We start from the raw sequence: 27,464 nt of genomic DNA on the forward strand, positions 1-27,464 counted from the left end.
ACTCCAAATATGTATTCATCACATGGCCTTAAACAGGTTGATTTTGTTGTCATATCTGTAGAAATAGCAGTCAAAATGTCAAGTGGAATTAGAAAAGACCCGCAATTTTGATCTATCCAATTAAGCATTTAAAACTAGGGCCATATACTAAATTTAACAATGTGGAAAATAGAGAAACATTTATAATTAGTCATAAATGAATGTTCCTGTGGCACAGACATTATTGATTTCATTTGTTTTGTTCTAATCATGCAATTTTAAAAGGTCAATAATGCAAACTGTAAACTTGGTATTTTGTGATTGGTTCTTGGAAATGTACTTCTGTGTCTGTCTTACAAATATTAGTAATTTTATTTACATCCTTTTACTTGTAAATAAACACAAATTGTTAGAGACTTTTTGGGAACTCAATGATGAGGAAAGACACGAGTCTTTTTCTTACCGTTTAAAAGGCTTTCTAAATTTATGATGTATTTATAATTCAAACAGTAACTGTTTAACAGATGTGTAATGAGTGGTCTGTTGCATATTTACTCTGTTAATCACACAGCAACATAGCTTGTTATTAAAAAGAAAATCAATACAAATGTTACTAAAATAAAACTCTGAATATGTCCTCTAGCTTTTTCCAAATATTTTTAAAGCAGAAAGAAGCATTCTATAATTTGCCTAGTTTAAATGCTGCTGGTGCATGGTGACAATTCTGCAATTGTAATTTGCTCAGAATGCTAGCTATATTTGGTTGTTCCGTCCAACTACTCTGGGGCAAAAATATCCAGGTGACGCCCAGTGTTTTGAGACAAGTGGGATTCAAGTAAAGACATTAAAAATACAATAGACCATTCAGATTAATACACTTATATCACGCTATTATAATTATTTGATGTTGCTTCAAACCTCAATTTTGGAAAAAAAAGCAGGCAAAAATGATTAAAGAACTATTTGGATGATTTGACTGCTTAATGAATAAATAAGGACAGGTAATTGCAAAATGAGTACATGGACAGTTTCAAAATTAAATATTGGCATAAAATCAAAATGAAATTTCAGAGAAACAGGTAACAATGTTTGTAGCATGACTACACAAGATTAATAAGTTATTAAAACATTTTTGTTCACTTTCTTTTGTTAATCATAGCTCTGAATATCAACAGACTCCTTGCTGTAGGTTTAGCGGCCAATTAACTACATTTTTGTGATATTAACCATTGAGCCTCTCACAACTAACTGCCTGTATTTGAGGGTCAATAAAATAAAATCATGTGCTCCTAATTTGATCAATTTCAGTCAAGAGTTCACCCATGACTCAATTACAGTAATCTCTTAGCGGCAGGTTATAGAATATCATATGTTGGGGTAGGGAGAAGGAGGCGAACTAGCAAATGGAATAATAATAAAAGCAATAAAATAAATAAAATCCTTCAACTAGCAAAATGAAAGTTTATTTTGAAAAATACTTTAAAAACCCGAGATTTAATTAAAAAATGATAATAACTGGATTCACTATTTAATCTCACCAGTGAACAATTAGGTTAGATTCTTCTTCTGGAAACAGATAAGAGTTTTTATTGACTTCATTTTCGGTATCGCCTTCAACCTCAGCATACACATCCATGGCCTCCTTGTATTCTGAATATAAGCGTTTCAAATCCTCATAGGACAATGACACAGTTGATCCACTCTACAGGAAGAGGTTGAGCAAATCAATGAAAATCTGGTACCTGTTTTACATTTACAAATATTATGCAGTTATTAATATAATGCACACTGTATACCCGAGTACTCTGTGTACTCGACTGGAATAGGTAATGGTACGAGGGAATCCTAAATTCACTGTACAATTTTATGCTGGTACAATTTTTAATTACAATTTATGGGATTAAAATTATGGGAACATAAAACAGTACAGCGATCAAAGCACATGCATACCCGATAATCATGTAGTATTTAAGTTTTCTATTTTAAACAAATTGCTCAAATTTCTAATACCTGTATCATCTGATCACCATTTTTAAGGGATATCCTAATAAATATATTTTATTCCCCTTTTACTTACCAATTTTTCCCTTTGTTTCTGCAGACATTAACACATTACTTTATAGTGCTTAGGTTGCATATACTTTTTAGCAAAAGATAGAAAAGGGCTATTTGACCACAGAGACCATGACAGTTATGCCCAGCCTAGTCCTTGTCTATCTATACTGTGCATTTCTAGGAGAGCCAAGATAGTAATCAAAAGCTGAATCTTTAATGATATTCCCCCACCTAACTAATTGGTGCTAAGGCTAACTGCAGTGCCACAGTTACTGAAATCTGAAAATGACTGATACTCCCTGGATAAACTTGCTGAGCTTATTTGGAAAAGCCACCAATACAATTCTCCTCAAAATAGTAACAATAACAGATTTTTCATAGACTGCAAAAATAAACACGCAACTTAGCAGTGTAAACCATATGATATCATGTGCAATATACTTACCTTGACCACACTGTGGGCTTGGGTTACCCATTCTCTACCTTGCCCACATTGCACAATTTCACAACAGACATCCCTCCACCTGCTTTCATCATCACATCACTTTCTCCTCGTGCAAACAGTTAAACATTTTCCAGAAGCAGACCAAATCTCATGAATCAAAACCTGCGTTTGTACAAGTTTGTTCACTGCATAAAAGAAAGTAATTTTACACCTATTCGGCTAGATTACTTAACAGGTTACTAGTTTGAGGAGAAATATATTGGTAGCTTTTCTAAACAGGCTCAGCAAGTTTATCCAGGGAGTATCAGAGTCATTTTCAGGTTTCAGTAACTATGGCACTGCAGTTAGCCTTGGCACCAATAAGTTAGGTGGGAGAGTATCAATTACTATTGATATTGATTACTATCGTGGCTCCTCCTAGAAATGCACAGTATAGATAGAAGACAAGGACTAGGTTGAGCACAGCTGTCATGGTCTCTGTGGTTAAGTAGCCTTTTTGTACTTTTTGATAGAAGGTATATTGCAACCTTAGTACCGTAAACTAATAAGTTAATGTCTGCAGAAATGAAGGGGAAAATTGGTAAGTGAAAGATATTCTATTTTCCAATAACCATCTTGAAGTAAAACTATCTTTACAGAAATTTGAGCATCACAAAATGGCTACAATTTTCCCCCTGAAAAAGCATATTCTATGACATTTCAGCAAACATTTCTTCAGAAACAGATCTAGCAAGAACACTATCTTTTCAAAAACCCAGGGGGCAAAAAGAAGATGGTTTACAATTGAGACTGAAAGAAAAAGACTAACACTTCAGCCTAACATAACTGCTCACCTTGATTACAACTGGTTGCACGATTTGATGATTATACTTAGAAACATGTTTCATGTCATTCACTGTTCCAACAGTGGTCAAGGCAGCACATTCGGTGCAGTTGGGTATTAACCGCTCACACCCAGAACATTCCCACTCATGAAAAGCTGCAAGAAACAACTTTAATTGTAACAACACAACAATATGTTTGTTAAATATATAGAATCAAGATGTGACCATACACAAAATAATTGCACTTTACCATCCAACTACATTGCTTTATTATAAAACTTCAGCAAAATTTTATATTTGTTGCATCCCTAAATGTCTCTGTTTTTCCCCTCTCAAGAAACTCAATGCCTAGGATACACTTCCTTTCACTGTTCCTTTTCTCTTCATTGAGCTAGAAGTGCCATAATTTGCTCATACTGCTAACCTGCCCTCCTGTAATCTTTTGTATTGTTCCTTACTGTTCATTATGCCCACTAATTTAGCATCATTCCTCTTGCACCTATGTCCATATGATATATTATAAGTGAACAAAAGTAACCAGATCCTTAGGACACACCAATAAGCTACATCTAGCCAAGCCGAAAGCCACCCACTTTCTGCCACTCTGTTCTTTGTCTCCTAGCCATCCAACTATCCTTGTGGCTACATTCCCTTTAATGTCATGATCCAATTTTCCAACAGATCCCTTAGGTGGCACTATATCTTCACACTGCAAATATACCATTTCTATAATATCCATCATTTTGCCTTTATTAAAATACCATGACTGTCAAAAAGATTTCATTTCACTAATCAAGTATGACCCAACAACACAAATGCATGACAAAATGGACCCATGAAAACATTCCTGATAAGTCCATGCTTTTCCAAATTTTCACAAATTTCATCCTACTTTGTAGGCTTCAGCCATCTGTCCACAATACAGGCAAAATTGACCAGCCTTTAATTTCCTGAATTATCCTTTTCCCTTTTCTTGAATAGGCATGTGAATTTCCCATCCTCCAGTTCATTAAGCATAACTTCCATCTCCAATTTTTTTGGGGGGGTGGGGGGGCAATTATAGTTGGTGCCTATGTTATCACTTTCCCATTCTCCTTCAGTATTCTGTGATGCACTGCATTTGGACTTGATAACTTTTCTCCTTTTAGTCTCATTAAATATGGTGAGGTTCAATACTCATCAACAGTAGAGTCTCTTCCAAATCTTCATCAGGTACTATATAATATTTGTAGTTTTGACTGCCTCTGTAAATGCTGATACAAAATATTTAAACAAGACAGTCTTTCTCAAGAATACTCATGGCTATTTAATGGTATAATGGCATCACTGGACTAGTATTCCAGGTGCCCTGGGGACATGGGTTCAAATCCCAGTACGGCAGCCAGTGGAATTTAAATTTAATAAATAAATTCAAATGTTTAATTAAAAGTCTAGGAGCTAGTCTCCACAATGGTGTTATGAAACTATTTTTGACTGCTGTGAAAATAACCATCTGGTTCACTAAAGTCCTCTAGGGAAGGAAATCTGCCATTCTTACCTAGAGGCCTATGTGACTACAGGTCCACAGCAATGTGATGGACTCTTAACTACCCTCTGAAATGGCCTAGCAAGCTACACAGTTGTATCAAACCACTACAGCAAAGTCAAAAAAGAATACAACCAGATGGACCATCTGGTACTTACTTGGGCACCGGAAACCCTGCAAAAATCCCCCTTACGAACATTTCGTGCCAAAATTAGGAGAACTGTCCCACAGACTAGTCAAGCAACAGCCTTAATAGTCAAAGTCACCAAATCATGTCTTACAGCCAATGTCCCAGACACCACCATCACCATACACAGCAGAGGCAGTGGCACAGTGGCATACAGTCGGGAGCGAGTTCCCTGTGGTATCTCAACATCGACTCCGGACCCCATGGAGTCTCATGGCATCAGGTCAAACATGGTGAAGGAAACCTCTTATTGATTACTATGTAATGCTCTCCTTCAGCTGATGAATCAATACTCCTCTGTACAGTATTGAACACCACTTGGAAGAAGCACTGAGGGTGGCAAGGTGAAGAAGAAACCAACAAGGGGGAAAATCCCTACTAGACCTGGTCCTGACCAATCTACCAGTCACAGATGCATCTGGACATGACACAGTCCTAGTGAATACAAAGTTTTGTCTTCGCAAGCAAACTTCACTGAACATACCCTCTATGGTGTTGTGTGGCACGACCACCATGTTAAATGGGATAGATTCAGAACAGACCTAGCAGCTCAAAACTGGAAAACTATGAGGCACTGTGGGCCATCAGCAGCAGCAGAATTGTATTCAACCACAATCTGTAACCTCATGGCCTGTCATACCCTCATTGTACCATTATCATAAAGCCAAGGGATCAATCCTGGTTCAATTAAGAGTGCAGGGGGGCATGCCAGGAGCAGCACCAGGTCTGAAAATGAAGTGTCAACCTGGTGAAACTGTGGCAACAAAGGATTACATAGATGTCAAACAACAGAAGTAGCATCCGACAGACAGAGCTAAACAATCCCACAAGCAATGGATCAGATCTGCCCTGCCACATCCAATTGTGAAGGGTAGCGGGCAATTAAATTACTAACTGGAGGAGGCTCCACCAATATCCCCATGCTCAATGATGGGGGAGCCTAGCACATCAGTGCAAAAGAAAAGGCTGTAATGTTTGCAACAATCTACACCAGAAGTGCCGAGTGAATGATTGTAGGATCAGAATCCCCTCCAACTGGGAAATTTATAGAACATAATTTCAAAGCCATGAGCATGTTTTGACCTCATGATTGGAACTATAAATTACAAACGATAAGCTGCAGGCAGCAGTACAGGGCTGGGCAGCAAGGGGTTATTTCAGACATTTAGTTAAAAAAACAGTGCCTCATCAGAAGGGTTTGGACATTGACTGACTGCCAACAGGGAACAATGGTACCATGGAAATGCCATTATCTGCCATTGACTAATGCAATCACGAAGTCTGATTACCCAATACAATGGCACAAATGTCATATCATCAATACAATACGCTCAAGGAATTAAGCAATTAAGGTCTGCATCACAAACAATAGTACTGGAAATAGGGTCATTCAAACCCTCATCAATTTTGGAGCCGGGTGCTGTTACTGTGCCACCTCAAATAGCAGGAGAATTGATCATACAATGAGCAATTGTCTGGATACATCTTCCATGAAAAACTCCATATTGTTTCAACCAGTAGGAGCTGATGACATTTGTCTAGACTTTGTGTGGAATCAACTAACTCGACATTGGAACAACAGGAAATATGTTTTGACATGTCTGAGTTAAGTTATTATAAAAGAAGAGCTGATCCAAGTATCTGGGCCGCAGTTGGAAGTAGGGTCAGGGCAGGTCACCTTGACTCAGGCCTACATTCTACATTGGACAGAGCAGCCGTGTTGAGGATTGTAAGTTTCAGCCAAATCGGAGTGATATTGGTCTGAGGGTTTTGTGAAGGTTGGGGCAAAAACTTGCTGTTTTTTGCTGGTACCTTGTAACTTGTTTCAGCCATACCTTGGTGATATTGGTCTGAGGGTTTTTTTCTTAAGGTTTCAGGACAAGATTTGGAGTTTTGCCTGTGTTTTTGTTTAAGCCTGAGTTTAAGCCTGAGTCGTGGTGACTTCCGTGTCGGGTACTGGGAACAGGATGTTTTAAATTTTAGGGTTTTGTACTATAGGTGATACACCTATAATACAAATAAAGCAATTGTGAGTTATCAGAAGAAATTTGTCGCTGGTCATTCTGTTCAAGGCATACATTTCTGAATCTGGTGTCACAAACTCGATGTGGGGAAAAGGGGAACCCCTACATGATTCATCTCAGCCCCTTCCTGAGGTCACCAGCATCGCAAATGCCAATTCTTCAGTGGGTTCAAAGGTTATGGGGAGAGGCCGGGAAATTGGAGTTGAGGCTGAAATGAGATCAGCCATGATCATAATGAATGGCGGGGCAGGCTCAAGGGGCTGAATTGACTACTCCTGCTCCTAGTTCTTACGTTCAGCTAATTTGATTCACTCCGCGTGATATCTAGAAACAGCTGAAGCCCATCATGTTTGCACCGGCTCTCCAAATGAGAATTATGACCTCGTGCCATTGCCCTGCCTTTTCCCCATACCTCTGCACATTGTTTCTATTTAAATAATCATTTAATGCCCTCTTGAATACCTCAATTGAACCACACTTCCAGGCAGTACATTCCAAACTCAAACCACTCATTGTGAGAAAAAGTTTTTTCTCATGTCACATTTGCTTCTTTTGCAAGTCACTTTAAATCTGTGCCCTCTCGTTCTTGATCCTTTTATGAGCAGGAACAGCTTCTCCCTATCTACTCTGTCCAGCTCCCTCATGATTCTGAACATCTCTATCAAATCTCCTCTTAGCCACCTTGTCTCCAAGGAGATCAGTCCCAACCTCTCCAATCTATCCGCATAGCTGAAGTTTCTCATTCTTGGAACCATTCTTGTAAATCTCTTCTGCACTCTCTCCAATGTTTTCCCATCTTTCCTATAATGTGGCAGTCAGAACTGTACACAATACTCCAGCTGAGGTCTAACGAGTGTCTTATATAAATTCAGCATTACCTCCTTGCTCTTGTACGCTATGCCTCTATTAATAAAGCCCAGGATACCATATGTTTTATTAACTGCCGTCTCCACCTGCCCTGCCACCTCCATTGATGTATGCAGATATACACCCAGGTCCTTTTGCTCCTGCACCCACTTCAAAATTTCACCCTTTATTTTATATTGCTTGTCCTTGTTCTTCCTTTCAAAATGCATCACCTCACAATTCTCTGCATTGAACATCATCTGCCACCTATCTGCCCATTCCACCAACTTGTCTATGTCCTCTTGAAGTTCCACACCATCCTCCTTGCAGTTCACAACACTTCCAGCCTTTGAATTATCCACAAACTTTGAAATTGCCCCCTGCACACCAAGATCTAGATCATTAATATATAATCAGGAAAAGCAAGGGTCCCAATAACGACCCCTGGGGAACTCCACTACAAACCTTCCTCTGGCCTGAAAAATATGCATTGACCATTACCCTCTGTTTCCTATTACTCAGACAATTTTGTATCCACGTTGCTACTGTCCCTTTTGTTCCATGAGCAATAACTTTTCTCACAAGTCCATTGTATGGCACTGTGTCAAATGCCTTTTGAAAGTCCATGTACACATCAAAAGCATTACCCTCATCGACCTTTTCTGTTACCTCTTCAAAAATCTCCAGCAAATTAGTTAAACACAATTTCACCTTAAGGAAGAGCCAGCATGGATTTCTAATTAGCCCATATTTTTCTATATGACTACTAACTCTATCCCGAATAATTGTCTCTAGAATCTTGCCCACCACTGAAGTTAAACTGACTGGTCTGTAATTGCTGGACTTATCTTTACAACCTTTTTTGAACAAGGGCGTAATGTTTGCAATTCTCCAGTCCTCTGGCATATCACCTGAGTCTAGGGAAGACTGAAAAATAATGGCCAGTGCCCCTGTAATTTCTACTCTCACTTCCTTCAATATCCTTGGATGCATCTCATCCGGTCCTGGTGCCTTGTTGACTTTAAGTACTGACAGTCTATTCAACACTTCCTCCCTATCAATTTTGAACCCTTCTAGTGAGAGTTTCCTCGTCTGTCACCATGGCCTGGGGAGCATCTAGCTCCCTGGTAAAGACGGATGCAAAGTATTCATTTAATACCTCAGTCATGGCCCCATCGTCCATGTGTAAATTCCCTTTTAGGTTCCTAATCGGTCCTACTCCTCCTTTTACGAACCTTTTATTATTTATATGCCTATAGAAGACTTTGGGATTCCCCTTTATGTTGGTTGTCAGTCTTTTGTCATAATCCCTCTTTGCTTCTCTAATATGCCTTTTCACCTCTCCTCTGAACCTTCTGTATTCCTTTTGGTTCTCAATTGTATTTTCTACCTGATATCTGTCTTAAGCACACACATTTTCTTCTTTATCTTAATTTCTATCTCCTTTTTCATCCAGGGTGCTCTGGATTTGTTTGTCCTACCTTTCCCTTTTGATGGGAGATACTTGACTGCGCCCAAACCAATTCTTTTTTGAAGGAAGCCCATTGTTCAGCTACAGCTTTTCCAAACTTTTGTTCCACTGTTTGCACTCATACTTAGCACAAAGGAAGATGGTTGCAATTGTTGGAGGTTAATCATCTTAGTCCCAGCTGATAGCTGCAGGAGTTCCTCAGGGTAGTGCCCTAGACCCAATCATCTTCAGCTACTTCATCAATGACCTTCCCTCAATCATAAGATCAGAACTGGGGATGTTTGTTGATAATTGCACAATATTCAGTACCACACATAGTGATACCTCACATAGTGAGGCAGTCCAAGTCCATATGTACCAAGATCTGGACAACATTCAAGCTTGGGCTGAAAAGTGGCAAGTAACATTTGTGCCACAAGTGCTAGGCAGTGACCATCTCCAAGAGAGAGAATCTAACCATCTCCCCTTGATATATTTATTGGCATTACCATCACTGAATCCCCCCACTAACAACACCCTGGAGGTTACCATTGACCAGGAACTAAACTGGACAAGCCATATAAATACTGCAATTACAAGAGCAGGTCAGAGACTGGGAATTTTAAGGCTTCCTGACTCCTCAAAGCAGTTCCAGGATCTACAAGGCACAAGTCAGGAGTGTGATGGAATACTCCCCATTTGCCTGGATGAGTGCAGCTTGAACAACACTCAAGAATCTTGACACCATCCAGGACAAAGTAGCTTGATTGGCACCCCATCTACCGAGTTAAATATTCACTTCCTCCACCATTGATGTAGTAGCAGCTGTGTGTACTACATACAAGGTGCACCACTGCTACTTAATGCTCCTTTGACAGCTCTTCCCAAACCCGCAACCTCTGCCACCTAAAAGGACAAATGCAGCAGACACATGGGAACACCTCCTGTCCACATTACACACCATCTTGTCTCGGAATTATGTTGCCATTCCTTCACTGTCACTGGATCAAAATCCTGGAGCTCCCTAACAGCACAGTAGGTGTACCGACATCAGATGGAGTGTTGCAGTTCAAGACAGATCACCACCGCCCTTTCAAGGGCAATCAGGGATGGGCAATAAGCGTTGGTCTTCCAGCGAAGCCCACATCCCATGAAATAATTAAAAACTACCAAACTTTTATTTACTGATTTTACTTACTAGTAACATAAAAACTTGACATTTCCCTTGATGCCGCCCATTAGTTTTCTTTAATATTCTCTGCTTCCTTTCTATACCTTTTAGAATTTACATTTTTCTCCAGTTATTTCCACTTTCAACATCTATCTTTGCTCTACTCTTTATTTAACCATAAACATCCCTCATCATTATTTCACAGTTTGATCTGCTGAGAGTATGCATGAGAGATAATAAATGTAACAAAGAGAAAGATTGCGCATGAAAAAAAAGGTGAGACGCAAAGAGAGATTGCATGTTTGTGTAAATACACTAAATTAGAATGGGAGGCAAATAAAACCATTTTTCTTGATTTTTTTGCCCGTGCAGGTCAATCAGTATTCAAAAATAAAATTGAGATTGCTTAAAATGTGTTGCAGTCCATTTCATTAGGATTCTTTAAAGACAAATGTTAAATATCAGCAATGAAAACAGACAACACCCTTTCACTTGCCACATGTGGCAATAAAAAAATGCTTTCCTATGGGACATCATTTCAGCAAGTACAGCAAGAACTGGCTCCATTTTAAATTCTTGCTTGTTGACATAATCTTTGACCAATACTTCAGCCTGAGCAGTACTGCCAGATAAATGTTCTGCTAAAAAGATCAAATGTCACTTTGAAATATACTTTGGTTTTACAAATCAGAATCAAATTAACTATCTAGAGGATAATACAGGAGAAAACTGTAAATTATACCAAGATGCAGAAAGGAAATAAAGAAGAATTATGAAAGAAAACTGGTGGACAAAATAAAAAAATATTGAACCTTTTTAAAATTAAAGACAAAATGCAATAATCTTTTCGACTGTTTTCTTTTGCAAATGGCTGCTGATTTTCATTTTGGGAAGGTGGCAGCACCCGGAAAGGAGGGGAAGGAAACAGAGGACACACCACTATGCTACAACGGAGGGCATGCAATAAATAGAATGAGGGTCAGTTCAGCAAGTAACCTACAAGGTGGTTGTGTCAGAGGGGAACAAGGGAAATTATCTCAGCTGGGAAGAGACAAAATCAGGTTACCAATGGCATTACTATTCCCTTGCATGGCAGACGATCAGCCGTCTTGGGATAGGAGCAGCAATGGGATTTTAATTTACGCCCTGTGAAAAATATGACAGCAAAAATAAACATTGGGCATGAGGCGGCCGTGGAGGCCATCTGGGGAGGATACTGAGACAGTGACAATTTTAATCAAAACTAAGTGATCGAAATATTGATATTGTAACACGTAAAATTCAAATAGCCCTCATGTACAGTCAGTATCATTACAGCTAAATTATTGCTGAAAACCACCCAACAGATTTGGAATGGCACTAAATGCTTATCCAAATTGTCTGCACACAGTAGGGGCTATTGTTTTGGGAGCTAATGTTACATGGCATTGAACATGGGTAAATTATATTACCACCTGCAGGAGTAACATGTGTTGCATGGAATACAGTGACCCACTCAATTTTATCAATCAACTTTTTCTATAAAATAATGGATTCTGCTTCCACCACTGTATTTCATGTCCTATTAACACCCTGCACAAAAACAAAAAGCCTAACTACTGTTTAATGACTACCTTAAATTTATGTCTTTCAGCTACCAACTCCCTGATCAATGTTAATCGTTACACCTGCTTTACCTTATCAAAATCTTTCAATTTTAGACATCTCAATTATATCACCTCGCAACCTTTTTTCTTCCAGTGAAAATAGTCCCAGTTTCTTTAATGTCTTCTCATTGTTAAAGCCGCTCAACCGTCATCCCTAATCTCTTCTGCACCCTCTCCAGGACTTTAATATCCTTTTGAACACGAGGCACCTAATATTCAAAACAATATTGCAACAATGGCAGAGCTAATGATTTGAATAGGTTTAGCGTGTCCTCTTTGCTTTTGTACTCCATGATCCTATTTATAAAATCTAGGATCCAGCTTTGAGGCATCACAAGCAATACTGAAAAATGGCATAATTATTTTTAAATTGCAAATTCATTGTTTTCATATACTAGGCGCTGACAGATTCCATCCTCTCCACGCCCCAAGAGAAAAACAATAAAAATGACAAAAGAGTAATCTCTTCCAGCACCGGACATAAAATATGGTCACCCCAGAGAATTCATGAGGACATCCTGAAATGGGAAAAAATAATTTGTGATAACCTTTACACCTAAAGGCTTACATATTTTGTCTGTGTTCATTTACTCCTTTGTCCTGCAGAAAACGATCAGGTCAAGATCTCTACAGATTGTCTCTACAGACCTAGTTAGCTACTTAATGTGACTCAACAATTTTAACATTTCTGCAATTTCCATTTGGTGAGAGGCAAAGTTTAGTCCCCTTGCACACTGAAAAAAGTAAATCGCAGGGAAGCTAACATATAAGAACAAAATAAAAGCAAAAAACTGCAGATGCTGGAAATCCAAAACAAAAACAAAAATACCTGGAAAATCTCAGCAGGTCTGGCAGCACCTGCGGAGAGGAACACAGTTAACGTTTCGAGTCCGAATGACCCTTCAACAGAACTAAGTAAAAATAGAGAAGAGGTGAAATATAAGCTGGTTTAAGGGGGGGTGGGACAAATAGAGCTGGATAGAGGGCCAGTGATAGGTGGAGATAACCAAAAGATGTCACAGACAAAAGGACAAAGAGGTGTTGAAGGATATTATCTAAGGAATGTGCTAATAAAGGGTAGAAAGCAGGATGAGCAAGGTACAGATAGCCTTAGTGGAGGTGGGGTGGGGTGAAGGAATTGAAAAAGGCTAAAAGGCAGAGATAAAACAATGGATGGAAATACATTTAAAAATAATGGAAATAGATGGGAAAAGAAAAATCTATATAAATTATTGGAAAAAAAAGTGGCGGGGATCGGAAAGGGGGTGGGGATGGAGGAGAGAGTTCATGATCTAAAATTGTTGAACTCAGTATTCAGTCCGGAAGATGAGGTGCTGTTCCTCCAGTTTGCGTTGAGCTTCACTGGAACAATGCAGCAGGCCAAGGACGGACATGTGGGCATGAGAGCAGGGCGGAGTGTTGAAATGGCAAGCAACAGGGAGGTCTGGGTAATGCTTGCGGACAGACCGAAGGTGTTCTGCAAAGCGGTCACCTAGTCGGCATTTGGTCTCTCCAATGTAGAGGAAACCGCATTCATATAAGAACAGTTGGCTGGGAGCAGTTAAAAGTTAAACTTTAACAGAATTTCACAGTGCAGAAGAGGCCCTTCGGCCCATCGAGTATGCACAGGTATGTGAGAAACACCTGACCTACCTACCTAATCCCATTTACCAGGGCTTGGCCCATAGCCTTGAATGTTATGACGTGCCAAGTGCTCACCCAGGTACTTTATAAAGGATGTGAGGCAACCCGCCTCCGCCACCCTCCCAGGCAGCGCATTCCAGACCATCATCACCCTCTGGGTAAAAAAGTTTTTCCTCACATCTCCCCAACCCCTCTGCCCCTCACCTTGAACTTATGTCCCCTCATGACTGACCCTTCAACTAAGGGGAACAGCTGCTCCCTTATCCACCCTGTTCATGCCCCTCATAATCTTGTACACCTTGATCAGGTCGCCCCTCAGTCTTCTCTGCTCCAACGAAAATAACCCAAGTCTATCCAACCTCTCTTCATAACTTAAATGTTTCATCCCAGGTAACAACCTGGTGAATCTCCTCTGCACCCCCTCCAGTGCAATCACATCCTTCCTATAATATGGCGAACAGAACTGCATACAGTACTCCAGCTGTGGCCTCACCAAGGTTCTGTACAACTCCAACATGACCTCCCTACTTTTGTAATCTATGCCTTGATTGATAAAGGCAAGTGTCCCATGTGCCTTTTTCACCACCCCACTAACATGTCCCTCTGCCTTCAGAGATCTATGGACACACACGCCAAGGTCCCTTTGTACCTCAGAACTTCCTAGTTCATTGAATACTTCCTTGTCAAATTACTCTTTCCAAAGTGTACCACCTCACACTTTTCAGGGTTAAATTTCATCTGCCACTTATCTGCCCATTTGATCATCCCGTCTATATCTTACTATAGCCCAAGACACTCAACCTCACTGTTAACCACCCAGCCAATCTTTGTGTCATCCGCAACTTACTAATCCTACCCCCACATAGTCATCTATGTCATTTACATAAATGTCCTGTGGTACGCCACTGGACACTAGCTTCCAGTCACTAAAGCATCCTTCTGTCATCACCCTCTGTCTCCTACAACTAAGCCAATTTTGAATCCATCTTATCAAATTAACCTGTATCCCATGTGCATTTGCCTTCTTTATAAGTCTCCCATGTGGGACCTTGTCAAAGGCTTTGCTGAAATCTGTACAAACTACATCAACTGCACTACCCTCATCTACACGCCTGGTCACCTCGTCAAAAAATTCAATCAAATTTGTTCGGCATGACCTCCCTCTGACAAAGCCATGTTGACAATCCCTGATCAACTCTTGCCTCTCCAAGTGGAGACAGATTCTCTCCTTCAGAATTTTCTCCAATAGTTTCCCTACCACTGACGTGAGACTCACTGGCCTGTAGTTCCCTGGCTTATCTCTGCAACCCTTCTTAAATAGCAGAGCCACATTAGCTGTTCCCCAGTCCTCTGGCACCTACCCCGTGGCCAGAGAGGAATTAAAAATTTGGGTCAATCTCCTCCCTTGCCTCCCTTAGCAGTCTCGGACACAAATCATCCGGACCTGGAGATTTGTCCACTTTTAAGCCTGCCAACACCTCCAATACCTTGTCACTCCCTATATCAATTTGCTTAAGAACCTCGCAGTCTCTCTCCCCGAGCTCAATACCTTCATCCTCATTCTCTTGGGTGAAGATGGATGTGAAGTATTCATTCAACACTCTAGTGATGTCCTCTGGCTCCACCCATAGATTGCCCCCTTGGTCCTTTATGGGCCCAACACTTTCCCTGGTTACCCTCTTCCCATTGATATACTTATAGAATATCTTGGGATTTTCCCTTTCCAGCCAGAGCTTTCTCATATCCCCTTTGCTCTCCTAACTGCTTTCTTAAGCTCCACCCTGCACTGTCTGTACTCCACTAATGCCTCCACTGATTTGCTGCCCTTGTACCTACTAAAAGCCTCTCTTTTCCTTTTCATCGTAACCTGAATATCTCTGGTCATCCATGGTTCTCTGGGCTTGTTACTCCTTCCTATCACCCTAGAGGGAACATGTTGAGGCTGTACTCTCCCCATTTTCTTTTTGAACGCCCCCCACTGCTCCTCTGCAGATTTCCCCACAAGTAGCTGCTCCCAGTCTACCCTGGCCAGATCCTGCCTTATTTTACTAACGTCCACTCTCCCCCAATCCAAAACATTTTTTTGCAACTTGTCTATTTCTTTGTCCATAACAAACTTAAATTATACCATGTTGTGGTCGCTATCATTAAAATGCTTGCCCACCACCACCTCAGCCACCTGTCCGGCTTCATCCCCCAGAATTAGGGAACAGTTAAACATTTCTGAGAAAAGTTAATTCTACCAAAATATACCGACAAACTATAGAAGTTATTTAAGCAATCACCAAAGCTATTACCCAATACACCAGTCACTCGTTGTTTTGTGTAAACAAAGCAAGAAAAAAAACTTGTCTAGCTTTCAATTTCTACTTCAACATGGAAATCACAAATACTTTGTTACAATGCATTATGCAGAACAGACTCATAAGGCTAAACGGTCTACCCCTTTTTCTATGTTACAATTGCATAGGATCAATTATATAAAAGTTTTCTTACACTTTAATACAAGGACATGTCATTCATTACAGCTTACAGTTCCAAACTCCAAGGTTGGAGACCACCTGCAGATGCACTGAAAACAGAAAGTAATGAGAAGCACGTTGCTGTCTCACTCATGAGTGACTCACTGTTTCAACTGGGATACAGCACATTTTTAATTTCCAGATGTCGTGTTCAAACCCTGGGAGATCCGAAGTGGATTGTGATATTAATCAAGGGTGGAAACAATAACTCAGTTTGAGAGCAAGGCTGGACCCAAACCAAGCAGACATTCCACATGTTATAACTTTATTTGTAGATTTGTGCCCTACAATTCGCCACTGTAATGAAATGCAACTTTAAAAAAATGAAGATTCCTTTGATTCCTGTACTGTCATCTAGACACTGACATTAAGAACAAACTTGCATTGTCTCTGTCAAGAACTTACTATAAAAATGCATTTTTTTTGTTGTAATGTAGACAAATGCAATAGTCACAGGCACACAAGAAAGCCTGACAAATCAATAAGTTGCACAACATTAATCTGTTTATTGACGGCATTGGTTGAGAGAAGAATGTTAGCCAGAAGAGTAAGAGAGATACATGCTCTTGCAATAAAGCCAAGTATCTTATAAATCCACAAGAGGAAGCAAGGGGGTACCTTGGGTTAATGTTACTTTTGAATGACAGAATTTCCAACAATACAACTGCTTCTGTACTACACTGTAGCCCCAGCTATGGTTATGTACTCAGGTTTTGGAGTGGGACTGAAGCTAACAGATCCCCATGAAGTTGCACATGGTAAGTCAAAGGTTCTGATGTAAGGGCATTGACCTGAAGTGTCAACTCTTGCCATAGTTGTCAGACCAGTTGAGCATTTCCAGCATTTTCTGTCTTTATTTAAGTCAAAGGTTACACTGTTTTAGAGGCTGCACACAGTAGATCAATTGGTAGCGGTCATATATACATAATTGAAGCCTGAAGCTGAGAAAAAAAACAGGGTGATACATCTATGGACTATGTGTGCACTATATGGAAACCAGAAAAGCAGCACACAGAGCACAACTCCATGACAACTTTTAAGAGGGTCAAGTTCACAATTGCAATACTACAGAGCTGAGGTCTTGGATAAGAGCCACTCAAATATTTAAAAGGTACAAAATATAATTATAGCAGGGGAAGAAATGTTTAATGGTTTGTAATTGAAAATTATTTAGAACCATACATTCTCAGTGTTGAAACAAATTGCATTAAAAGAATTTTGAAGAAAGGTATTAAGTGGTTTGATTGGCTAACCATGCTTTAAAAAGTTTAAACTTTACTACAGTCGCAACTAGCTTGGCACGATTTTAAGTCTTTTTAACTTTGTTGCCCATTGTCTGTTGCAACTGTTAAAAAAGTGGAACTCAGAAGTAGCATGGTCAAATCTAGGAACCACTGGATGAGTGCAGTTCCCACAAGACAAGAAGCTTGACACCATCCAGGACAAAGCAACCCGCTTGATTAGCACCGCATCCACAAACATTCACTCCCTCCACCACTGAAGCACAATAGCAGCAATGTGTACCATCTGCAGGAATTCTTGAGTGTTGCAGGAATTTTTTTTTAATTCATTCATGGGATGTGGGCTTCGCTGGCCGGGCCAGCATTTCTCGCCCAACCCTAATTGCCCTTGAGAAGTTGATGGTGAGCTGCCTTCTTAAACCGCTGCAGTCCATGTGGTGTGGGTGCACCCACAGTACTGTTGGAAAGGGAGTTCCAGGGTTTTGACCCAGCGACAGCGAAGGAACAGCGATATATTTCCAAGTCAGGATGGAGTGACTTGGGGGGGAACTTCGAGGTGGTGGTGTTCCCATCTATCTGCTGCCCTTGTCCTTCTAGATGGTAGCGGTCGTGGGTTTGGAAGGTGCTGTCGAAGGAGCCTTGGTGAATTTGGACATATACTGCTTCAGTGTCTGAGGAGTCACGAATGGTGCTGAACATTGTGCAATCATAAGCGAACATCCGCACTTCTGACTTTATGATGGAAGGAAGGTCATTGGTGAAGCAGCTGAAGGTGGTTGGGCCGAGGACACTACCCTGAGTAACTCCTGCAGTGATATCGTGGAGCTGAGATGACTGACCTCCAACAACCACAACCATCTTCCTTTGTGCTAGGTATGACTCCAACCAGCAGAGAGTTTTCCCTGATTCCCACTGACTCCAGTTTGGCGAGGGCTCCTTGATGCCACACTCTTGTAAAATGCTGCCTTGATGTCAAGGGCAGTCACTATCACCTCACGAGTTCAGCTCTTTTGCCTATGCCTGAACCAAGGTTGTAATGAGGTCGGGAGCCGAGTAGCCCTGGCAGAACCCAAACTAGGCATGAGTGAGCAGGTTATTGCTAAGCAAGTGCTGCTTGATAACACTGTTGATGACCCCTTCCATTACTTTACTGATGATGGGGAGTAGACTGATGGGGTGGTAATTGGCCGGGTTGGATTTGTCCTGCTTTTTGTGCACAGGGCATACCTGGGCAATTTTCCACATAGCCGGATAGATGCCAGTGTTGTAGCTGTACTGGAACAGCTTGGCTAGGGGCGCGGCAAGTTCTGGAGCACAAGCTTTCAGAACTATTGCTGGAATATTGTCAGGTCCCATAGCCTTTGCAGTACCCAGTGCCTTCAGCCATTTCTTGATATCACATGGAGTGAATCAAATCGGCTGAAGACTGGCATCTGTGATGCTGGGGACCTCCAGAGGTGGTCATGGAAGAATGGCCTAATCATGTGTGGTTGAAGAAGTTTCCTAGGTTAGAATGATATTGGTTATGATTAAGTGTGACATAACTGTTACATAGAATGTGACAGAGTCTGTGCCAGTGTGAGCTGCATGCAAGGCTCATCTTATATACGGGTGTGTATGCATCAGTTGGTCTTTTAACATAATATATACAATATTTAGGAGTATCAAAATGAAATCTAAGCACAATAAAATTTATATTGCAATGCTCCATTAGTTTCATTGTCTCTCCAAATAATGTATCTGTAAATATTTCAAGGAATGAAATTTGAAAGCCAACATGTGGCATTGAAAATATAAGGTAATTATACCTGACTGACTGAGCTTATGGTAGAAATGAACATTTGCCTATAGGCATTTTAAAAATAGACATTTGCATTTCCATAATGCTGGATTCAGCAGTAAGGGGGTAATTTCAATTAAAAAATGAAATCATTAAACCAATGCCATCAGGGCAGTCTCTCCATTAGATTTCCCTCAAATACAGGCTTACACAGTAGTGGTCTGAAGGATTATTGAGTTAAATGTGTTGGCACTGATGCTGTTTATTTGAGTTACAGAAGCGGCGAACAACAGAAAGTCCCCCACCCCACCAGGGGCCAGTAAGTTGGAATAGTCACATTCATCTTAGGCTTTCGATAAATATATTCAATAATGAAAGCTCAGTTAAATCAAAAAGGATATACTGCCTGCTCACAGTTCTAAAGTTGGGCTCAATCTCGAGCCCTATGATTGACAGATCAAACAGCAAGAACCTGGGCCGGAATTTCATGGCCCCATCGTGGCAGAGATGGGGCCGTAAAATGCGATGAGCCATTCTAAACTCTGTTGACTTTGGCGGGAAGGTAAAATCCCGTCTCTAAACTGACAGCCCCAAGTAGTACCACTCCAAGGCAAGGGTCAGATTCTCTCTCAGTCATAGAATTGTCTGCAATTTCAGCAGTTAGTAGAAATGGGCTTTGTATTTTGACGCTTGAGCCAGCTGTGGAGCAGCAGGAGGCTGGGGAGAAAGCTGCTGCTGCTGGTCTTCTTATTCCTCATCAAGGTCCAAGGTAGGGCTGCATAAGCAACTCCAAGGTAGCAGGAATGACCTCCAAAGTCTCGGAAATCACTTCCAAAGCTGTAAAAGGACACTCCAAATGCACAAGTCCAGAACAAGTCCAGAGAGCAAAACTTTTCACTTAGGCGATCCAGCAACTGTCAAATCTCAGTAATTAAAGGCTTTCCAGCCTGTCAAGTGATTAGCACCATAAATCTTCACTATCCTTTTTGCCTTGTTCAGCCAGGTGAGCTCCAGGAAGCCTGGGAAACCTGCACGCTGACAGTTAAAGACAGAATTCAGGGTTAAAAAAACACTTAATTGTCTTTTATCATATGTTAACAACCAACCCACCTGCCCAAGCACGTTTCCTTTGTTACTAATCGCACTTGAGTTAAATGTAGAAGCTGATGGATTCCGACCAGCTTCCCGGCTGCCAGGATTTTTTGTTCTTTTGACCTATTGCAAGCACTGCCACCCACCCATCCTGCTAAGTTAAAATTCCTCCCTAAGTGTGAGGGATTTGCAATTATCTAGTTTACTTTTACCTTTTAAAAATCTGTTAGAACTTGGAAATACACTTGCAGTGTTTTGTGTTCTTTATTCTTCTTTCTTTTGATAGAAAGCTGAAAAGTATAGTGTGCTCTATATTCTTGTCAGGTCATGAGTGAACAATCTAATTTTTCTAAGCCAGAATGCAGAAATGGCAGAGATGCTTAATCAATATTTTGCCTCGGTTTTATTGGCGGAGGGCACTAGTACCTCCCTAATACTAACAGGTAGTGCAGAGGGTGTAGAGAAGGAGGAACTTCGAACAATCACCATCACTAGAGAAAAAGTACTGAGCAAACGATTGGGATCAAAGGGTGTCAAGTCCCCAGGACCTGATGGCCGACATCCCAGGGTTTTAAAGGAAGTGGTAGCGGAGATAGTGGATGCATTGGCTATAATATTCCAAAATTCCCTGAATTCTGGAAAGATTCCAAAATCGCTGGAAAAACGCTAATATAACGCCCTTATTCAAAAGGGGGGTGGGGGGGTGAAGAGGCAGAAAGTAGGAAACTATAGACCAGTTAGTTTAATGTCTGTTGTTGGGAAATTGTTGGAATTCATTATTAAGGAAGTAGTAATGGGGCATTTGGAAAGTCAAAATGCAATCCATCAGAGTCAGCATGGTTTTATGAAGAGTAAATCGTGTTTGACAATTTGCTAGAGTTCTTTGAAGATGTGACAAGCAAAAGTGGTAATGGGGATACTGTAGACGTCGTATATCTGGACTTCCAGAAGGCCTTTGATAAGGTGCCGCACAAAAGATTAATACACAAGATAAGATCACATGGAGTTAGGGGTAATATATTAGCTTGGATAGAGGATTGGCTAACCAACAGAAAGCAGAGAGTCAGGATAAATGGGTCTTTTTCTGGATAGCAAGCTGTAACTAGTGGGATGCCACAGGGTTCGGTCCTTGGGCCCCAACTATTTACAATCTATATCAATGACTTGGATTCAGGGATAGAAGGTATTATAGCTAAATTTGCAAATGACACCAAAATAGGTGGGAAAGTAAGTTGCAATGAAGAAATAAAAAATTTACAAATGGATATGGACAGGGTAGGTGAATGGGCCAAAATCTGGCAGATGGAGTTTTACGTGGATAAGTGTGAGGTTATCCATTTTGGTCAGAAGAATAAAAAGGCGACTCATTATTTAAATGGAGAGAAACTTCAGAATGCTTCAGTGCAGTGGGATCTGGGTGTCCTCGTGCATGAATCGCTGAAAGCTAGTATGCAGGTACAGCAGGTAATAAGGAAGGCAAATGGAATTTTGACATTTATTGCTGAAGGAATAGAGTATAAAAATGCTATAAAAGTGCTGTTGCAACTGTACGAGGCATTGGTGAGAACTGTACAAGGCATTGGTGAGACCGCACCTGGAGTACTGTGCACAGTTTTGGTCCCCTTACTTGAGGAAGGATGTAGCTGTATTGGAGGCGGGTCAGATTGATTCCAGAGATGCGGGGCTCGTATTATGAGGAGAGATTGAGCAGTTTAGGCATATACTCATTAGAGTTTAGAAGGATGAGAGGTGATCTAATTGAGGTATATAAGATGCTAAAGGGGATAGACAAAGTAGACGTGGAGCGGATGTTTCCTCTTGTGGAGCATTCTAGAACAAGAGGCCATAGTTTTAGGCTAAGGGATGGTAGATTTAAATCAGACATGAGGAGGAATTACTTTTCTCAAAGGGTCGTGAATCTGTGGAATTCACTACCTCAGAGTGCAGTGGATGCCGGGACGCTGAATAAATTTAAGGAGGAGATAGACAGATTTTTAATTAGTAACGGGTTGAAAGGTTATGGGGAGAGGGTGGGAAATTGGAGTTGAAGCCGAAATGAGATCAGCCATGATCGTATTGAATGGCGGGGCAGGCTCGAGGGGCTGAATTGCCTACTCCTGCTCCTAGTTCTTACGTTCAGTTCTGAAGCATCTCTTAATGTTAGATTTGCGAAGTGTTGACACAAGTGTAAATGTTTTAATGCAGCTTTTATACTATTCAAAATCCTTACTAGTTTGAATCTAAACATGCTGTGCGCCTGTACAAAACTCATAAGTTCACTGTCATCTTCTGCAAAGTTTCAATTATCATCTTACCTTCCAGATTGTACTTTTTGGCAATTGGTAGGCAAAAAAGACGTATATGACTAATTATCGGGCTCCTCCAGCTCTGATCTTCTGTGACTGCACTGTGGCAATGAGATCTGCCATAAGGTATGATGAAGGAGTAGGCTGCCGTTATGAGGAGCCCCAAGGCAACCACAACCTGTCAGGGGGAAATATGTAAATGATTAAACTGCAATAAAATCTAAAAGACAACAAATGTGTTAATTTCAACAAATTAACAAGATGCTATTTCTTGTTTGTGAGCAGTTATTGAATTTGCAGCCTTAAAAAAATAGATAAGATGAGACACTGTTTTCTACTGCGACCATAGATGCTTATAAACTGTAAAGCATATTCGTAAACATTGTAAATCATGCTGTATCCCAATGCCTGCAACTGCAGCTTTTCACATTGGTCAAATTACCCATTCACTACATTTCTCACATGAAGAAAGATCTAGCTTTATTAACTAAAAAAACATTTTGGGTTTTTGATAAGCATCAGATTACTTAAATAAAAGGTCTTGTTCTCATTGCAGTCCAGTAGTAAGCATTCGTGTACTGACACTTACTTTGATTTTTAATAAGATTAATACTCGGGAAATGTTTGTGGATATTCGACTTTTTCTGTTAATATGAAACAGTTTTTAAGTATTGATTGATATTCAATTGACTGAAGTGGCAGAAATATCTTGGGAGAGGGGTTGGCATTGGACGGGTGTCTTGGGAAGGAGGGGATGACTTGGGAGACTCAGTCATTGAGTATGTTCAAAGCAAAGGTTGATAGATTTCTAGATACCAATGACATCAAGAGATACAGTGAAAGTGCGGGAAGATGGCACTGAGGCAGAAGATCAGCCAAGATCTAGTTAACTAGCGGAGCAGGCTTGAGGGGCTGAATGGCCTACTCTACATTCCTGTGGGAGGGGGGTGATGGCATCAGATAATGTCATGGGACAGATGGAATGGTAAGTGTGCGATGACATGGGAGGGTTGGTTGCCTCACATCCTTTAAAAAGTACCTGGATGAGCACTTGGCACGTCATAACATTCAAGGCTATGGACAAGTGCTGGTAAATGGGATTAGGTAGGTAGCTCAGGTGTTTCTCACTTGTTGGTGTAGACTCGATGGGCCGAAGGGCCTCTTCTGCACTGAGAGATGATGGAATTTGTTAATTATTCTAATTTGACCATAAATATTTTGCGTGTCTCTGCTTGTCTTATCAGTCATCCTGTTGTCTGAATACCATTGTCGAAAAGGAATAAAAATAGAAAGATCACCTGGTATCGATCTAGACACTGGAAACAACAATGGTACATCCTGCCCATTTGACCAAGCAAAGCCCTCCTTAGCATCTGGGGCACCTCATGGTGTCCACACATGCACAGTTAAATATGGAAATCTTAAAGTTGCTGTCAGAGGTATCCCACTGCTCCTTTCAGAGTTTCCAAATTTCAGAGTCTTTATAACCAGTACCTAAATTTTAACAAGGAATACCACTCTGCATTCATCTGTTAAAAAAGTGGGAAATGCAGAAGTTCCAACAAGTTGATGAAGGATGATGCCCAGGCTGAAGGCTGACACAATGGAAACATTTATCATCACGTGATCAGGAAACATTTATCAAGTGATCATATTCATTGCTATTCACACAGAAGGAAAAGAAATACATATCACGATACATATCATGACACCTGAAGGATTGGCTCTTCTTTCACAGCAATGCAAGCAGGAGCCATGTTTTTGTTGCTTTAATTTTTTTATAATGGGGTATCTAAAACTACACCTGGTATTCTAACTGTGACCTTAACCATTAGTATTTTACTCTTGATAAAAACAAAAAGCTAAAAGCTACTGCGGATGCTGGAAATCCAAAACAAAAACAGAATTACCCGGAAAAACTCAGCAGGTCTGGCAGCATCGGTGGAGAAGAAATCAGTTGACGTTTCGAGTCCTCACGACCCTTCGGCAGAACTGAGTATAGTTAGGAGAGAGGTGAAATATAAGCTGGTCTAAGGTGGGGGGCGGGGGGAGAGAGAAGTTGAGGGTGGGGTGATTGTGGGGATAAGCAAGCAGTGATAGGAGCAGATAATCAAAAGATGTCACAGACAAAAGGATCAAAGAGGTGTTGATAGGAGCAGAGCAGGCCTGTTTGATCCTTTTGTCTGTGACATCTTTTGATTATCTGCTCCTATCACTGCTTGCTTATCCCCACAATCACCCCACCCTCAACTTCTCTCTCCCCCCGCCCCCCACCTTAGACCAGCTTATATTTCACCTCTCTCCTAACTATACTCAGTTCTGCCGAAGGGTCGTGAGGACTCGAAACGTCAACTGATTTCTTCTCCACCGATGCTGCCAGACCTGCTGAGTTTTTCCGGGTAATTCTGTTTTTGTTTTGGATTTCCAGCATCCGCAGTAGCTTTTAGCTTTTTGTTTTTATCTTTATGTCCTCCTGATGTCTTTTACAATCATGAACGCTGGTGGCCAAATCACCTATTTTTATGTTGCCAGCAAAGCTCAAATGGCCAACTCCAAATCAAATATTAGACACACAGTGGCCAACTCCAAATCAAATATTAGACACACAGTCCACATCTACATTCACACAAAAAACAAGGAATGGCCTCCTTAGGCACACTTCATCCAACCTCTCTCCAATTACAACATCTACTGCATTCCCTTTATTCAGGCAATTCTTTAAAAAAAACCTCAAGTTTTCGTCATGACTTGTCTAACAAATTGCTGATGACCATATGTACATGATTACCACAGCCATTTCAAAATATTCACTGACTGCCCTTTCCGTACGCAGTTCAGTTCACATCAGGAACCTTCCAGTTCCCCGGCACAATTTGAAAATCTATGAAGGATTTAAAGATTGTCGTCAGATCCTGTGCTATAACGTTTCCTAACTTATTGCGAGCCTATCTATTCCGAGTTCACCAGATGTTAGGCAAAGTGCACTTGTTTTTGGTAGTAATCTGGCGACACTTTTCCTTGGGTCAACAAATCCTAAAACCAGTTGCTCGTGGCTACAGTCAGGAAACAGCAAATCGTGAAAACAATTTTCACCCAGTGACCAGCCCAGCTGAATACTCTGCACCACCGTTCTATTCCTGGATGAAACTCTCGCCCTGATGATTGCTCAATGTGGGCAGTTCCAGGAACAGACTGAGTCAGCAGCAAAGTCCAGAACGGAAATGAGAAGCAAAACTCGAAATCCCAGTCAGCGTGAAACCCTTGGGAGCTGCATCATGTGTCCGCGGACAGCCTGCGGCTCTCTGGTTGCCCCACGGGACACCGGGCTCTCCCCACTCCCCTCCCACCCCCAACCTCTCTCCCCACCACCACCCCCCCCACCCCCGGGCTCTCTCTCTCTCCCTCCCTCCTCCCCGCCCCCCCCCCCCCCCCCACACACACACACCAACTCCCAAGCTCTCTCTCCCCCCCCCCCCCCAACCCCCGGGCTCTCTCTCCCCCCCCCCAACCCCCGGGCTCTCTCTCTCCCCCCCCCCAACCCCCGGGCTCTCTCTCTCCCCCCCCCCAACCCCCGGGCTCTCTCTCTCCCCCCCCCCAACCCCCGGGCTCTCTCTCCCCCCCCCCCCCAACCCCCGGGCTCTCTCTCCCCCCCCCCCCCAACCCCCGGGCTCTCTCTCTCTCCCCCCCCAACCCCCGGGCTCTCTCTCTCTCCCCCCCCAACCCCCGGGCTCTCTCTCCCCCCCCCCCCCAACCCCCGGGCTCTCTCTCCCCCCCCCCCCCAACCCCCGGGCTCTCTCTCTCTCCCCCCCCAACCCCCGGGCTCTCTCTCTCCCCCCCCAACCCCCGGGCTCTCTCTCCCCCCCCCCAACCCCCGGGCTCTCTCTCCCCCCCCCAACCCCCGGGCTCTCTCTCTCTCTCCCCCCCACCCCACCCCCCAACCCCGGGCTCTCTCTCTCCCCCCCACCCCACCCCCCAACGCCGGGCTCTCTCCCCCCACCCCCCAACCCCGGGACCCCCGAGCTCTCTCTCTTCACCCCCCGCCCCCCGGGTCCCTCTCCTCTCTATTCCCCCTGTTCCCCGGGCTCCCCGCACCCGGTCCCCGGCCCCGAGCTCCCCCCGCGGTCCGCTCCCTCACCTTGACCGCTGTCAGGAGCCGCGGGTGTCTGACCGCTTCCCTCTGCGGCTCGTTGGTCTCCAGGATTTGGGCAATGAACCTCTCGATGTCGCGTTCGGACATGCCATAGCGCTCCCCGGATTGCCGCAGCACCTCCACGCTGTCGGCCAGCTTCTCATAGATACACGGCTCACTGGGGGCAGCCCCCATCATCCGCCATCACTGGAACCCATTCAGGAAAGCGCGCATGCGCGGACCGGCGTCAGCGCGCGAGCCCAGTAGTTTGCAGGGGTCATTCGGCGCATGAGCATTGCAGCTCACAGGGATAGTGTGACGCATGCGCGGTGATTCTCTCTCCCTCCTGTACCAGTCAGTTTTTTTTTTGTAAAAATATACTTTATTCATAAAATATCTTCAATCACATTCAAAACCATTTCAAAAACATTACAAGGGTACAATCCAGGTTAAACTTTTACAAAATGTATCACCAGGTGCATCAGTACAAACAATATTACAATCATTTACAGCCTTTCATTTTGATCTGTACAGCCCGAGGGGCTCTAAACAGTTCCCAGTCTCTCGGTGCGCTGTGGTAGAAAGGTCTTAGACAGCG

The 27,464-nt window shown here is 42.1% G+C and overlaps 1 protein-coding gene across 1 annotated transcript in view; it reads right to left on the reverse strand.

Annotated features, from left to right (window-relative positions):
• c8h6orf89 (chromosome 8 C6orf89 homolog) overlaps window positions 1-27,105 on the reverse strand; it is a 38,739-nt gene extending 11,634 nt beyond the window's left edge. The window contains exons 1-4 of the mRNA XM_078546638.1: window positions 26,873-27,105; window positions 22,747-22,915; window positions 3,313-3,458; window positions 1,518-1,681 (exon numbers count right to left, since the gene is read on the reverse strand). Of these exons, the coding sequence (XP_078402764.1) occupies window positions 1,518-1,681; window positions 3,313-3,458; window positions 22,747-22,915; window positions 26,873-27,064 (671 nt within the window). The 5' untranslated portion in view covers window positions 27,065-27,105. The remainder of the gene's footprint in view (window positions 1-1,517; window positions 1,682-3,312; window positions 3,459-22,746; window positions 22,916-26,872) is intronic.
• Window positions 27,106-27,464: the final 359 nt, after the last annotated feature.

Source organism: Cetorhinus maximus, chromosome 8 (assembly GCF_964194155.1).
Source record: "Cetorhinus maximus chromosome 8, sCetMax3.hap1.1, whole genome shotgun sequence".
NCBI lineage: Eukaryota > Metazoa > Chordata > Chondrichthyes > Lamniformes > Cetorhinidae > Cetorhinus > Cetorhinus maximus.